At 34.9% G+C, this 17,784-nt stretch overlaps 1 protein-coding gene and 1 pseudogene across 2 annotated transcripts in view; one reads left to right on the top strand and one right to left on the bottom strand.

Annotated features, from left to right (window-relative positions):
- LOC109834935 lies at positions 978–6,353 on the bottom strand (annotated as a pseudogene).
- LOC109833736 overlaps positions 15,353–17,784 on the top strand; it is a 12,347-nt gene continuing 9,915 nt past the window's right edge. For both annotated transcript variants that reach the window (XM_020401523.1, XM_020401524.1), the window contains exons 1-2: positions 15,353–15,977; positions 16,062–16,186. In XM_020401523.1, the coding sequence (XP_020257112.1) occupies positions 15,757–15,977; positions 16,062–16,186 (346 nt within the window). In that variant the 5' untranslated portion in view covers positions 15,353–15,756. The remainder of the gene's footprint in view (positions 15,978–16,061; positions 16,187–17,784) is intronic.

The following is a 17,784-nucleotide window of genomic DNA, read 5'->3' on the forward strand; positions in this document are numbered from 1 at the left end:
TTTCGCAAACGAGTCATCAAGAGACGAACTAGTGGTGAGATTTATCCTGCTAATTTCATCGGTGCATGTGAACCTCACCACTCTTTTTTATTGACAGGTCGTTTTGTTAAAACAAACCATTAGCTCACACTTATTTTCCCGCTGCGTACTCTATGTTATTATGATAATATCCCTGTGAAGTTGAACTCTGGGTAATATAAATGTGATATGCAAACCATATATAAGTGTTTACTTATTTAGTAATCTTGTTTGCCATTAGTAAATTCTTCTGTCGTTATCTTAGGGGGTGTTTGGTTCAATTTCTAGAAATTATAGGAAATGTTTTCCACCCAAAATATGATTTCCTTGTATTTCTTTAAAAAATCATAGGAAAAGTTTTAAGAAGTCAAAAAGTACCATTTTTTTTTACTTTGCTTGTTTGGTTCAAAACAAGAAAATAGCTCATAACTTTATAGAAAATGGGTATGGGATGAGTTTTGTTGATTAAATAAGGAAGGTGTCAGATTTCTGTTGATTTCCTCTCATTTTGAGAGGAAATTACTTTTTGTAAAATTTGGTAGTTTTTGATATTTTATAGAAAATATTTCTATAAATTTTTTGTTGAACCAAACACAATTTACAGAAATTTATGGAAAACTTTTAATTACAAAATTACCATTGTCAGATATTTTAAAAAAAGTTTTCTTAAAAAATGTGCAACCAAACAGCCCATTAATCTTGTAAATGGTACCAACTTTTTTGTTTCCAAATTTAGTCCTATTTAGGATACCGATTTAGGATCCAAGTACTTGTTACCCATGCTATGCACGGGATTTAGTTTTACAATATTGTTGCTTGCATACTGCGCCCTATAAAAAATTTTGCACTCGTCAAAGCTGATAAGAGCATTTATAAAATGGAAGAATTATAAGTTCAACAGGAATGCAAGGGCTTCAGTCCAAGGAAAGTGGTTCATTGCTGTTTGTTTTTCTGTAAATTGCATTACTTGATTGTAAGTTTTTCAGAAGGAAAATGTGAAGGAAGAGACCAAAACCCTTACTTGGATAGTTCACATCTCTTTCTTTCTCCTTCATTCATTCTAAATGTTCCCAACACAAATGATTAGCATCCGCATCTATATTTATATCTTAACCATTTTCTATTGATATAACAAAATGCAGAACACAACCAAACTGAAACTGAAATAGACATGTTTAACAATAACATGGCATTAAAGCTAGGCTGCTTCTTTTGCCGTCGAGGCTGCTACACTAGCAAACTTCATGATAGCTCCATCTACTGGCCTTGGATGAGGAAGATGGTCAATCCTTGCATCAGGATTGAGCAATTCCCAGCTTTATTATATTTCAACAGATCGTTAGTAGTAGGATACCAAATACTAGTAATATGATAACAAATACTCAAGAGGGAACTTTGTCTTCAAAATTAAAATAAAGAGAATGCAAGTCTTTGTACCTGCATCCTAGAGATGGATGGTGGAGGATAATGGTTAACTGTGCCCGGACGAGCATGTTACCCGCACACACCCTCGGCCCTCTCCAAACACCTGAAAGGTTCCAGGCTTTGGGGCGTTCTGCAAGAGCATAAATCTTCAAATCAGATAAGAATTTTTTTTCTTTTAATTCTGGTAAAATATGGTTTGATTTTCACATTTTGATGAATAATTACAAGTTATTTCACTTACATCCCATCTTTCAGGCTCAGTGGATCATCAAAGTTCTTTGTATCAACGTGAAGGGGGATCGAAGCCAGACTACAAGTTGCCATCCTTTTGATATTACAAAATCTGTATGTTTCCTAATTTTTAAACCCTTGCTAAAGGAAAAAAAATGATATTTAGCTTATGAAATCATTTATTTCATGTACTAACCTCCATATTTGACATCTCTGGTAGAAACACGAAATGCACTAAGGGCGATATTTGCAATTCTTATGGTTTCCTCTGCAACCTAGAGAGGGAATAAACAGTATACTCTTATATATCTTTTCAACATAGAATAAACTAGTGAATTATTTTTAAAATCATGAAAAGAAATGATCTTCAACCTTCACGGTGTACTTCAATTTTGAAATATCTTCCATAGTTATAAAATCCTCTTTGTTCGCCTCTACTATACTTGCATTTTCTTCCTGAAAAATCCATAGAGTTAACTACTTTAATTTAGAAGGACTAAATTTAGTTGGTAGGTGTATAAGTTACCCAAAGCTTTTGAAGAGCTTCCGGAGATTTTGCTAAGTGATAAAGAGTCCACATGGAAGCAAGTGATGTTAATTCATACCCTGCAATGGTAAAGGCAATAATATTATCGATCACCTCCTCATTGCTAATTCTTTTCCCATCCTCATCTTTGATTCTTATCAATCCATCCATGAGATCACAAGCTTAATTATCACTGTCATCATCTCTTTGCCTTTGCCTTTTCTTCTCTAGCTCTTGTCTGAAAACTTCATAAAGTTTCTTCCGACACTGTCGAGTTCATATCCACATATATTACACTAACAGACATAAAAATCCTAAATATCTATGGTATTGAGAGTTAAAAATGTCCCTAACCTTAAGATGGTTGCGAAATGAGCTTCCTGGAAAATCTGTTGGATAGGTTCTGATCCCAGCAACCAGACCTCAAGAACACTTGTTGATTTCATCAAGCAACGGGCAAGGCTCCATATATACTAGCGAACATTTGACATGTGTTTTCAAATGTCACCTAAAATATGTAACATAAATGTCAGCATCACCGAAATGGGTAAACATACGTGTGACTATGGACAAATGAAGATATCGAACCTTCCATTGTCCGCCCACGAGCTAAGCCGCGTAATACGAGGCTGCACTTTCTTTACAATATTTTTCAGTGAATTGGGATGATTGATTGCATCGATTATAAAGCTCCTCAGTCTTCGGTGCTGCTTTCCTTCGACGTTCACCAGTGCAGTGTGGCCTATAAGCTCAGATGTCGGCCATCTCATGATGAAATCTTGGCGTGACTGGAATATGAACTTGTTCGTAGCAGGAGGGCATGTGACGATCGTAGGTTGCCCGAATATATGGCTTCTGTAAATTCCCTCTCCTCCATATCTATGATTTTTCGATCAATCAAGAAGCGATATGATTGATAATTTTAGAATCTAAACAGGAATATTACTTGAAAACTGACCCAAGTATTTTCAACTTCGTCTATGATGCTGTGTCTATAAACTTTGTGTTTTAGAGAGGACACGTTTTTTCTGTCTGTGAAGGGTAATGTGCATTCCTGATGGCTTTATAAAGATGGATCTCTGAACATTGGACATGGTATTAAAAAGGGCTAAATTTCACAAAGCCCCATAAGTTTAGACATTTCTGAAATAACCCTCCCAAACTTTAGAAATGTCACTTAACCCCCTTAATTTTTATACAATAAACCCCTAATTAGCACCACTAGATCTAATTGTGCATGTGAAAATCTTCTGTGTCCAAATGACAAAAATTCTCTAGATGTAAAAAAAACCCTTTCGTTTACTTTTTTTAATAAATTTAAAGGTAGTTTGCACGAAACCCCCTTAACTTTGGTCCAACTTAAGGATTTAATTAGATCATTTAACCTGATTTAATTAAATAATTAGAGTACTAGTTTGAAAAGGGCATTTTAATATGATTTAATTAAATAATTAGAGTGTTAGTTTGAAGAGGGCATTTTAATCTAATTTTTATTTACTGGTTCATCAACGCCATTGAGTGGGTTACTTGAAAATTTTGAAGATGTGTGGAGGTTTCTCTGAAACACCCCAAATTATTATGCAAGGGGGTTGGGTGACATTTTCAAAGTTTGCGGGGCTCCTCAAAATCGTCCAAATTTTGATTGAAATGAACTCGCATGATGAAGACGAAAATTATGTCCGTAATCAAAGAAAGAACAAAAAAGAAGATGGAAGGATCAAATAGAGAAACTCGATACTATACCTTAATTTATATTTATACCTTGGATGATCAAGACAATGACCACGCCCTACGTCAATGGATGATCTGACTCAACGATGACAAAATCTTTTTCGTTGAAATGAAAAAAAGATGGAAAATTTTATTATGGATTTATTAGAAGAAAAGGTAATCCCTCATACTTAATTATACAGTTTTGAAAGTTCTAAATAGGAAAATTCTAATAAGAAAAGTTATTATAGAGTCAAATATACTATATATAACTTGTACATTGAATATGAAAACCTCTATCGTAAACTCATATATTAATTATTATATAATCATTTGCATCTAGAATCTAGCTTTCTTATAATAACAACTATTTTAATTAACTACGTACTTATCAGAACAATATTACCGTAAAAATATATATAGAAGACTCTCTTAGAAAATATAATTCTCTTTGCAGTCATTTCTGATCCAACAGGGTTCTCTTCAATATAATACGACGGTTCAGATGATGATGAAAGAGAGAGCGAAGCTAAAACGACCTCTTATGATTTGGTTGGAGTTTGAGGGGGAAGCTAAAATATCTCAACATAGTTGCAAAGTTCATAATTTTCCATATCAAAGTTCAAATCAAGACTAATATAGAAGCAATATTAAATAGTAAATAAGGATTGGTTAGGGTTCTCAATTGGGCTACTAAAAAGTCTTAATGAGTTTATTTTGCTTTTAGAGGTGTGAGTTATTGAGTATAAAGAACCAATTAAAATGTTATAGCACAAAAACATACACGACTATGTTTTGCACGCAGCCCCCGCTTTAGGTGCTTGCAGCATAAAAGACGTTGCGGCATTTAATGCGGGGCGCTTTGCCACTGCCCCAAATCAATGGACGCATGAGGTGCAGTAAAGGGCACGCCTTTGATAATGTTGGTTGAATATATGACCAAAATTTGTTTAAGGGATTGATTGCAAAAAAGTTACAATTTTTAGGAAACTCCTCTAAATTACGTCCAATTTCACGTTATTGGTCTTAATTATCCGAGTTTTAAAATGTCATCTTTATGTGCCATTTCATCAACATATAACCACATATGTCTAATTTCTCTATTAAAATTAATCAAAAACTAATTATACATCTAATAGGACGTGATATTATTAGCCAAAAGTTATCCCCTTCCTCTAATTGAATGTTCCCTCCATTGACTAATAAGTTTGTTCAACTTTGCCAGAACTTTTAGAGTTTGGTTATTAGATCTCATTTATTTAATGCAAATATCTTGTAAAAGGCACGCGAATGACACGTGCAGGAGTATCTCTGTTAACACGGCACTAAAGCTTGGGTAACACCATCTGAAATTTGCTTCACTAGAGTGTATCAAACTTCATGACAGCTCCCTCTACTGGTTTTGGATGAGGAAGATGGTCAACCTTTGCATCGGGATTGATCAATTCCCACCTATACTAGATTTCAACAAATCATTAATATTATATCAGGTACTCAGGAAAGAAATTAGCTTTGAATAATCAAGAGAATGCAAGCCTTTTACCCTGTATCCTAGAGATAGATGGTGAAGGATAATGGTTATAACTGTGCTCGGACGGGCATGTGACCCGCGCATATCCTTGGTCCCCCTCCAAACACCTGATAAGTTCCAGGCTTTGGTGCAGTCTGTAAGTTCATAAATTATCTAATCAGATAATATGAAATGTTGTAATTTTACTGTAATATCAAATATATATTTATGGTTTCTTCTACAACCTAGACAGGGAATAAAGAGTATACTACTATATAGTTGTTGAACATAGAATAAACTTGTAACATATTGTGAAAAACTATGAACAAAAATGGTCTTCAACCATGTGCAGTGTACTTCAATTTTGATATATCCTCCATAGTTATAAAATCTTCTTTGTTCACCTTTACATTAATTTAGAAGGACTAGATTTATGGGGTAGGTGTATAAATTACCCGAAGCTTTTGAAGAGCTTCCGGAGATTTTGCTAAGTGATAGAGAGCCCACAAGGAAGCAAGTGATGTTGATTCACACCCTCCTATAATAAAACAAGTAATATTATCGATCACCTCACTATTGCTAAGCCTTTTCCCACCCTCATCTTCGATTCTCATCAATCCATTCATGAGATCACAAGCTTCATGATCAGTCTCATCATCTCTTTGCCTTTGCCTTTCTTTCTCTAGTTCTTGTTGCAAAACTTCATCAAGCCTCCTCCGACACTGTCAGGTTTATATCCTCATACATTATGCAAATGAGTATAAAAAATGGATATGTATAGTATTAAGAGATACGAGTGTCCCTAACCTTAAGAACATTGCGAAACGAGCTTCCTGGAAAATCAATTGGATAGGATCTGAGTCCAGCAACCAGCCCTAATGAGCACTTGTTCATTTCATCAAGCAATGGGCCAGGCTCCATACTAACGAACATCTAACGTATGTTCTCAAATGTCACCTAAAATTGTTATATGAATGCCAGCGTCGCCAAAATGTGTAAACATGTAAATGTAAATAAGCAAAAATATCAAGCCATCTTGGTTTCAAATGCTGAATTGATGACCCCTTTGTCCGCCCACGAGCTAAGTCTTGAGACAATACGAGGCTGCACCTTCAGTGCAATCTTTTTTAATGAATTTGGATGATTGATCACATTGATTAAGAAGCTCCTCAGTCTTTGATGTTGCTTTTCTTCGACGTTCACAAGTGAAGTATGTCCTAGAAGCTCAACTGTCGGCCATCTGATGATGAAGTCATCGTGTAACTGTTAGACATTAAACATATTGTTGGAAAATTTTACGGTCCAGTGTGTCATTTGGTTAAAAATCCAGCTGCAATGCGTATTGAGAGGTATTGGTTTTCAAATTCGTCTATGATGCAACGTTGTTAAAGTTCTGTAACTAAAGATGCATTGCATGCAGATGCATTGCAGGTGGGTTTTTCCATTTGCGTTGTTCCCTTGCGACTTAACGAAGATGGGAATATCTTCATGTTGGACATAATAAATTCTGTTTGTACTGCATTCTTAAAAACTAATTAAACAATGCAGGTTAAAGGAGGACTACTGAGATTGAGATTTTACTTCTGTTTCTAGGAGTTTATGAAGTCATCAGGATGACAATGGATTTTGAAATACCAAAGAAAGGTAAGTGTCCAATAAGCGGTAATCCCATATGGCCTGGAGGAAGCTTCAGCTTCGAGTTTTATCGTTTGCGAGTCATTCTTGATCTGAGACGCAGCGATGCTGAGGAAATCGCATCGTTTAATCGCCAAACTGCCTTCAGCAGCAATGGCACCGGACCAATGACCAGGCACCAAAATAGCATTTCTCCGTCCATTGCATGAGTTCTTTTTTCTTCCTTTCTCTGATAAGTATGTTTCTGGTGTTGACAAGTAAATATATACACGAGACATATGATACCTCCTTCAAGATTCTCGATTGTTTCTTCTGGAAGAGAACAAGAAATGAAGTCATGTTATGAGGATAAAAATTGGAGAGAATCCAAACTTCATAGTTAATAGTACTGATGTTGCATTATTGTTATATTGTTTATTGATTTCTTATGTTTTTAAGCTCTTTTATTGGAAAGGGATCTTATTTGCTCCCTTTAACTTCATTCTTTTGTTATTTTTCTTTCAAATTAGTAAGGAGAATCAAAGGGAGTTTGTTTCACCTCGTTTGGGAAGTTTAATAAAGGGAATATGGAATAGAATAAATGGAATAGAATGGAATATATGTAAACGTACATTAATAACATAGCATGTAATACGTTATTTTATTGTTAGAAGTTAGATAGAGGGTAAAATAGTCATAATTATTTTTTATTAGAAGTTCTCTTACCTTCCCTTCACCATAGTTACACCCTAAATCGGAGGGTAACGAAAAGTTGATTTTTCTCCCATTCTTTACCTTTCCTTCTCCCCCAAAGATTTCCCTAACTTCTTTTACCCCTCATTATCCCCGGTCCAAACAAGCCCTTGGTCGTTTTCTTTCCCAATAGTTACGACAACCATATCAATAAACAAGTGAAGAAGCCAAAGCACAAACATTAAAACTAATTCTTACCAACAGATGAAGAATCAACAGCATCATTCTTACTGTGCTAATCAAATTGAATGCCCAAGGGAGTGATGATAGAGTGAGTAAATTTTGGATACGTTCTACCTTTTATTTGGCAGCATGAAATACCACTCTCCAAATAATACCCAATTAATCGCTTTATTTCTAGAATGATTATGATTCATTCAAAATGACAACTACTATAGTACCTTCAATGAGTTCAACATATTTCCATTTCTTGTTATTGTAAATCAGAGTAGTTTACTAAGTAATAAACATATACTTCTTTGAAATGCCTCGTGTGATCAAGACAAAAATTGTGTTCGACGCCAGAAAAAAGAACGGGAAGATAGAAGGATGAAATAGAGATAAAAAAAATTATTCTGGGGGTGTTTGTTTAGTTGTAAGTGAAAATTGTAAGTATGAAAGTTACTTATTTTTGAGATTTAACTTGTTTGTTTTATTGAAAGTCATAGTGAAAGTGACATCAAAAAATAGTCCACGTCAGACTTTTTTGCAAGTTCAGCATTCCCTATAAAAACGCAGAAGTGAGCAAAAAAGTAAAACATGGGACCCACATAATATTATAATAACTAATAAAGCTGGTTGCTTTCATCTTCAACAACCCCTGTCCCCAAATTTTCCCCGCGTTTTTTCCCATAAAAATTTTCCCTCCATAGATTTGATCCAACTACCCCTGTCCCCAAATTTTCCCCGCGTTTTTTCCCATAAAAATTTTCCCTCCATAGATTTGATCCAACTAACTTTTGTTGGTTTCTAGTATAAAATCTCCATCGCTTGTGGAATCAAGCTCAAAGAATTGAGCGGTGAAGTTGAGGATTTCAAGGTATGTTTTTATTATAGTTTTTATCTTTAATTTTAGTTGTAGATTCATGAACTCCTTTTTGAGAGGATTCTTATCTTTAATTTTAGATGAAGCTACATGAATCTATTAAATTCTTACTTGGATTTTGTATAATATATTAGACTTATAATTATCAGTTGATTTTAGTCTGGAAATCTCTGAAAACGCGATTGATCTCTACTACCAAACTCTTTTAATTTCTGATTTTATGAGGATTTTATTAACATATTCATTTTACAATCTGATTCTCGTCCCGAGCTGGGTAACACCAGCTTTTCACCTGAGCAGGGGCTACAAGAAGGTTGGATGGGTGGCAAATAAGAGAGAGGATCGGTGGGGGGTTCTTACGATTTGATAGTTCCGAGTGAGAGGTGCACTACACGTTCACTCCTGAGGGAAAAAACTAATTTACTTCGTTAATGCTAACATAATATTTTTCATCTTTTGTACTAGGCCATTTCAGTGATGATCAATGCATTATAGTTATAAAAATTAAAAAATGATCTTTGAGATTCAAAAACTGATCCTCACATGATTGTTAGCCATTAATTAGAGATCAGGATGATGTAGTTTAGCGGGATTCTGATTTTTTTCCTTGGAAGGATTCAGATTTTTTTCTTGATAATTCCATGTATAGCTATAATAGTCAAATAGTTTCCATCTATCATTTTGTCATGACTCATGGTCTGGAAAACAATATTGACAACTTTTTCTCTGACATTCTACTAAGTTTTGTGAGATCAAATATGATGATATGCTTTGTTTTTAGATCGTTAAGTGCAATGAATAATACGTATACTGAAACGATGACTTTTTCTAGGATTCATCTTCAAATTTGATAAAGTTAATAAAACTAGCGTGTGCTACCAAGTTACAATGACATATTACGATGCAAATTCATGAATCTTCAATTTTAAAATAATAACTACAGTTATGATATTCTTATTTTCAATTTATTTATAAATTAAATTCTTATTTTCAGTTTGCTTAATTGTTATAGATGGATCACAATACTCAACGTCGTCTTTTGTTACAATGGGTAGTAGCGGCTTATGCAGGAGCAACTTGTGTAGTGGCAAACTATATTTTTTTCATATTATATTGTAAGGACCACATTTGTCGAGAACCCTCTATGTACAGAGATCTACTTAGGAAAGTTCATATGCATAGAATATCTTATGGCGGGAATACAACATGCATAGATTACCTTTCATGCATAGAATATTTTATAACTGCAGAAATCTCACTATATATGTTGTCTTTTTTTCATGTCAGAACTCTTTGATGGGATTCAATATCCTAATTGAATTGGTAATATTTCTGTTATTATAGTTGAGGTAACTGACAAAGACCATGAGTAATGTTATATACAAGTGTATTTCTTTTAATATGGTTGATAAATATGTTGTATTAAGGTGCTTGTAAGTTTCTTTTCAAATTTGAACTTTCTCATAAATATAATATTTAGTTTTACTTGTCATAATGCTTTCAGGCACATGAAACTAGAAGAGCATATCTCAATTGTCCTATTCCATTTTACGAGGAAATGAAGATTGTATGTGGGGAGGATTTTGCCACTGGATCATTTAGAAAGAACATATATGATTCATTTGGAGACCATGATGAATCCAGTAACAAGGACATTAACAGTGGATTTTCGACAACAATGACTGATGATGGCGATGTCGCTGATGGTGCTAATGAAAAGCAGAATGACAATTAGGGCCGTGCAACGGTCGGTTCGGTTCGATTTTTACCAAAATTTGAACAACCGAACCATCTATAATTCAAAACCGAACCGAACGATTGCAAGTCGGTTTGGTGCGGTTCGGTTTGGTTTGTTCGGTTCTAACTTCATCAAACTTCTTATCAAACAACAAACTGTGTTAAAGAAAAAAAGATATCAACAAAGTAAGAGATTATGAAGTATTAAACACTGATATAATGATATTGTTTTCAACCCATAATGATTCACAAAATGAGTTTAGGGTTTGAGTCTTTGACTCTTTGGGGATGGGTCGGGTAGGATTTAAGATCAGAATGGGTAGTATTGCACTATATTCGGTCGGTTCGGGTCGGTTCGGGTCGGTTCGGGTTAAAAAGTTTTCAAACCGACTCGAACCTTCCTACTCATAAAATCGATTTTTTCGGGTCGGTTCGATCGGTTTTTTCGGTTTGGACCGAACCATACTCGACCCTAATGTCAATAATGGTACAACTCCTCAGAAAAATTTTAAGAAGGCTAAGCATCCAAAGGAGAAGAAATCAAATGATTCAAAAAATGATGTCCAAGTTAAAGAACCGAAGGAAGGTCTTACTTTCATTGCCAAAGCAATTGAAAACGCTACGCTTGAAGATTGGAGGCTTAAACTTAATAAGGTCATCATGGCTATTGAGGGGCACAACGAGGATGATTTGGATGCCGTTTTTGAGTATTATGCAGATAGTGAGCATAAAGCGTTAACATTCGTTGCAAAGAATCCTACAAGACAAAAGAAGATTGTCGATGACTATATCAAAAACATGAAGGGCTTTAGCAAAATATGGGTTAGTATGTTTCCTACGGTAGTACTATGAGTTAGTATGTTTCCTATAGTAGTACTAGCTTGTTTGAAAGTAACCTGTAGTTTAGCTTGTGGAATTTCTTTAGAGTTTGATCACTATTTTACTTCAATTTAAAACTCTTTTCTATTTATTTGGAGTTTGATAACCAGTATTAGTTTGTTTGGAAACTTTATTATCCTATGAATGAAATTGTAGTTTTTGTTTTGAATATTATTCTCATCGTCTTTTGTTGAAGCTATGGTTTGAAATATGTCAATGACTTTGTTGTTTTTATTGAGGATAAATAATTGGGTTATTCACATTTTGCACCTTGGATGTTCTTTGGTTGCAGCAAGTGTTGTCTTTGTGATTCTCGTCCCCATTTGCTAGCATCAAAAAAGGATCATAACGCTAATATTTACCAATGATTTTTGCGCTAAAATTTTGTTAGTGAGATTATACTAGAACTATTCATAATTATTGCTTTGTTTTGGGTATATATGTTTTAGGATTTATTTATTTTGTTAAATTACTGTTTATGACTACATGATGTCAATCCTGAATATGGTTGAAAATGATAAATAGAGTTAAGAAGCAATTTATATAAAAACTCGATTTTTAATATATAATTAAATTAAAATAATGTTGCCACATCATCCTCACTTTTCTACTTTCAACAATAACTTGTTTTTGTAAACAAACAATGTATGTCGTTTGTATGCTGACTTGGATGCGTTTACCCACTTACAAAAAAAGTCACTTTCATACTTTCAACTCACTTACAACTAAACAAACACCCCCTCGGGGGGTGTTTGTTTAGTTGTAAGTGAAAATTGTAAGTATGAAAGTCACTTATTTTTGAGATTTAACTTGTTTGTCTTATTGAAAGTCATAGTGAAAGTGACATCAAAAAATAGTCCACGTCAGACTTTTTTGCAAGTTCAACATTCCCTATAAAAACGCAGAAGTGAGCAAAAAAGTAAAACATAGGGCCCACATAATATTATAATAACTAATAAAGCTGGTTGCTTTCATCTTCAACAACCCCTGTCCCCAAATTTTCCCCGCGTTTTTTCCCATAAAAATTTTCCCTCCATAGATTTGATCCAACTACCCCTGTCCCCAAATTTTCCCCGCGTTTTTTCCCATAAAAATTTTCCCTCCATAGATTTGATCCAACTGCCTTTTGTTGGTTTCTAGTATAAAATCTCCATCGCTTGTGGAATCAAGCTCAAAGAATTGAGCGGTGAAGTTGAGGATTTCAAGGTATGTTTTTATTATAGTTTTTATCTTTAATTTTAGTTGTAGATTCATGAACTCCTTTTTGAGAGGATTCTTATCTTTAATTTTAGATGAAGCCACATGAATCTATTAAATTCTTACTTGGATTTTGTATAATATATTAGACTTATAATTATCAGTTGATTTTATTCTGGAAATCTCTGAAAACGCGATTGATCTCTACTACCAAACTCTTTTAATTTCTGATTTTATGAGGATTTTATTAACATATTCATTTTACAATCTGATTCTCGTCCAAACTCTTTTAATTTCTGATTTTATGAGGATTTTATTAACATATTCATTTTACAATCTGATTCTCGTCCTGAGCTGGGTAGCACCAGCTTTTCACCTGAGCGGGGGCTACAAGAAGGTTGGATGGGTGGCAAATAAGAGAGAGGATCGGTGGGGGGTTCTTACGATTTGATAGTTCCGAGTGAGAGGTGCACTACACGTTCACTCCTGAGGGAAAAAACTAATTTACTTCGTTAATGCTAACATAATATTTTTCATCTTTTGTACTAGGCCATTTCAGTGATGATCAATGCATTATAGTTATAAAAATTAAAAAATGATCTTTGAGATTCAAAAACTGATCCTCACATGATTGTTAGCCATTAATTAGAGATAAGGATGATGTAGTTTAGCGGGATTCTGATTTTTTTCCTTGGAAGGATTCAGATTTTTTTCTTGATAATTCCATGTATAGCTATAATAGTCAGATAGTTTCCATCTATCAATTTGTCATGACTCATGGTCTGGAAAATAATATTGACAACTTTTTCTCTGACATTCTACTAAGTTTTGTGAGATCAAATATGATGATATGCTTTGTTTTTAGATCGTTAAGTGCAATGAATAATACGTATACTAAAACGATAACTTTTTCTAGGATTCATCTTCAAATTTGATAAAGTTAATAAAACTAGCGTGTGCTACCAAGTTACAATGACATATTACGATGCAAATTCATGAATCTTCAATTTTAAAATAATAACTACAGTTATGATATTCTTATTTTCAATTTATTTATAAATTAAATTCTTATTTTCAGTTTGCTTAATTGTTATAGATGGATCACAATACTCAACGTCGTCTTTTGTTACAATGGGTAGTAGCGGCTTATGCAGGAGAAACTTGTGTAGTGGTAAACTATATTTTTTTCATATTAGATTGTAAGGACCACATTTGTCGAGAACCCTCTATGTACAGAGATCTACTTAGGAAAGTTCATATGCATAGAATATCTTATGGCGGGAATACAACATGCATAGATTACCTTTCATGCATAGAATATTTTATAACTGCAGAAATCTCACTATATATATTGTCTTTTTTTCATGTCAGAACTCTTTGATGGGATTCAATATCCTAATTGAATTGGTAATATTTCTGTTATTATAGTTGAGGTAACTGACAAAGACCATGAGTAATGTTATATACAAGTGTATTTCTTTTAATATGGTTGATAAATATGTTGTATTAAGGTGCTTGTAAGTTTCTTTTCAATTTTGAACTTTCTCATAAATATAATATTTAGTTTTACTTGTCATAATGCTTTCAGGCACATGAAACTAGAAGAGCATATCTCAATTGTCCTATTCCATTTTACGAGGAAATGAAGATTGTATGTGGGGAGGATTTTGCCACTGGATCATTTAGAAAGAACATATATGATTCATTTGGAGACCATGATGAATCCAGTAACAAGGACATTAACAATGGATTATTTAGAAAGAACATATATGATTCATTTGGAGCTCATTTTAAAGGTTAATGGCAGTTAGTGATTCTCGTATTATGATTCTACCAAAATGACACTTGAGATTTGTGATTTCTCTATGAAAAAAATGGATATGAAATGACAATTTATTTTGTTAAATGAGTCATCCTGAGATTTGTGATTTCTCTATGAAAAAAATGGATATGAAATGACAATTTATTTTGTTAAATGAGTCATCTAAGATGAACTTATAGCGAGATGTTGGATATGAAATGACAATTTATTTTGTTAAATGAGTCATCTAAGATGAACTTATAGCGAGATGTATCATAGTAGACTCACTAGTCACATCAGGAGTAGAACTGACCGCTCTTTTTTTTTGGCCAATTTATTTTTCTATCTCCATATTCCGGATCCTTTAGCTCTAGATACTTTATAGTTTGCACCATTCATCCTAGGGTTTTCCTGAGGAATCATGAGTCCCTAACTCCGGCCTCCTTTCTCGATATGATCTCCTCTGACCAAACTTTCCCATAATATCTGGAAAAAAAAATAGATGCACTCATTTGTTTTTCACAGGATGTACATACCTCAAGCTATTTAAAATTGGTGAAATTTTTTATCGAAATGTTCTCAGGTGACAATCACACGTTGATTTTAAGTGATATTTTGCCCAAAAAAAAACATAAAAATAAGTAAGCAGAGAGGCTTGTTTCCAAACTTGCACACTATAAATGACTGCTACTTGCGAACCGAAGCGTGCGGTCCGTGCTCATATTCGCGTACTTGTGCCGTTTCTCATCTACCGAATTGGCCTAATTACGGAATACACGTGCTATACACGTAAAAGAAGACAAACCGGGGATCTCTCAGGGCCCCACTCACTTTATCCCCAGACACCCGCATCTTCAACCTAATTAAACTACTAACATTTCAATCTCGACGACAACGATTAACGATAAACTACAGGCAGCCCCCCTTTTCTCTCTGCCCCCGTCTTCTTCGCGCCCAGCACTAAATTCGAGTCCCCCAAAACCCTCGATACTCTCTTCGCGCCCCCCGTTACCTTTTCTTCTCCTCTCGTCGTCTCCTCGTCATTTCATCGAACATCTCGCAATCATTAGAGAGATGCTTCAGGATGACTTCGCTCATGGCGCTGCGACCCGCCAGCGATCCTCGTCTCCTCATCCTCCTTCGTCCCCGCCCCTCGCCGGAGCTCCGCTAGCCTCTTCTATTCGTTCTTTCCTGCTCCGCCGCCTCCGAAACCCTTCCCCTGTCTCCGCTTGTCCTCTTCCCTGACGATTTCCGCTAAGAAACGTAAGGATGCTGGCGTCAGTAAGTTGGAGCTTGATATCTACGATTTCATGGAGAAATCTGAGAACCCGAGCGCGTTTCCGACGAGGGAGGAGCTGATTGCAGGCGGGAGGCCGGATTTGGCCGAGGAGATTCTGAAAGAAGGGGGCTGGCTCTCGTACGGATGGACGGAACCAGGAGAAGAGAAGGAAGCCGTCGAGATCTCTGAGCAGAGGTTGAATGATGGTTTCTTGGAGGAGGATTCTTCGTCTTCCTCTTCTGGTGATCCGATGTGAGTGAGTTCTTGAAAATCTTGTGTTTTTGAGATTTCTGGTTTTCTTGTTTCTTGAGCTCTTCCTTTGGCTGTTATTTGAAGGGAAATGGAGGCGGAGTCTGGGATTGAGGGGATATTGAGTAGGCTGGAGAAAGAAAGGAGGTCGTCTTTTGCTGTTGAATCTCGGAAGAAGCGACTGAATGGTGACGGTGATCGAGGAGATGCTGGTGAGTTTCTTGGAGATTTTGTAATTCTATATGGTTCTTTAAATTGCAGCAGTTCTTGCCACTTTTAAGTTTTGGTAAGCTTGGGTTTACATACTGAAGGCAAGAATCGTTCCAGATTGCCTTTCTGTTAACTAGATCTAACTTACCGTATTCATATGATGAGTGATTTATGTAAGCTCAATGGCCTTATACATGCAGTGTTGTTAGATAGCGATGCTTCATATTGCATAGTTTTGTCAAGCACATTATATTAAGCGGATATATGTCCTAATTCTTGTAATGTAATAATTCAATAAACCGGGTCTATTGATAATGAAACGTGACTCATTACATTCCTTTCTGGAGAATCTTAGGTGCCAAGCTAGGCAGTATATAAGTAATCTACTTTGCTTGTAGATTGAACATTTAGCTTCTTGACTCTTATGAAAAACTTGGCACAATGGTAATGGCTGCTGCCTTGTGACTTGGATTCGAATCTCGGAAACTACCTTTCCGCAAAGCGGGGATAAGGATATGTACATCTAACCCTCCCCAGAGCTCACAATGGTGTGAGCCTCGTGCATTGGGCCATCCTTTACTCTTATGAAAAACTTCACCAACAAGAAGATAAGAAAATACATGACAAGGAAAACATAAAACGAAGAGGAAAAAAATAACAGGTTGGAAGGAATTAAAATTAAAAAAAATGAGAGAGATAAATTTGCATATGTAGTACTGATTTTTAGCTCTAAAAACTTATAGAACCAGTATGTTTTTAGTTTTCCGTTTATCTCTCCTCGCTATAACCTAAAAGAATAGTGATTCCTTCTTTTTTATCTTCCTGAATTTCTTTGCACTTTTCTTTATTTTTCTTAATTTTATTATAGTTTCATTGTCTGAAAATTTGTCATATGCCTAGCTGTCCGATTCAATCATATCTTTTCCCTTTCATACATTTTATGTTCGTGCTATTCTGTATCCATATTTTATGCATGTTTACACAATTTATAGCCAGAGGAAAGGAGTAAGAAATATGTTCTTTTTCTGCTTTTTTCTTTAGGGTTTATCTCATTTGTCTATGCCCATTTAGGTTATCCAAGATAAAATAAAGGGGGTAGTTGACATATTTTAATATATCTAATCAAATGCCACCTTGTGAAGAACACCATGTACCAAGGACATTTAGCCTTTCCTGTGCATTGCATTGCGATCAAATCTGTGACTTTTTATCTTGAGACTAGTTATGGTCTGTAGAGTAAGATGTACGGATCAAATAATCTATAAAATGATACATTGTAATGTTCTCCAGAATCTTTGTTTGAGAACCAGTCTGAAAGGATCATTTCCTTTATGTATATGTGTATCTGTGCCGACATTCTAGTTTATAACTCATCAATTGAATGTGTATCTTCAATAAAGTTTTTTTTCTCAACTTTGACAACAGAGAAAAAAAATTTCTTCATTGTTTTAAGTCTTTTATATTTCACAGTTTGGAATGCGCTCTATTTCTTAATGTTGCACTCTGACTGGTAAACTGTAGCCAAAGTTGCTTTGCATGTTTTCACGTCCACCATTTTCCAACTGTAGCTTTAGATTAGTGAATGCTTGTATGAATTCAT

The sequence above is a fragment of the Asparagus officinalis genome, chromosome 3 (genome assembly GCF_001876935.1).
Source record: "Asparagus officinalis chromosome 3, Aspof.V1, whole genome shotgun sequence".
In the NCBI taxonomy this organism is placed as follows: domain Eukaryota; kingdom Viridiplantae; phylum Streptophyta; class Magnoliopsida; order Asparagales; family Asparagaceae; genus Asparagus; species Asparagus officinalis.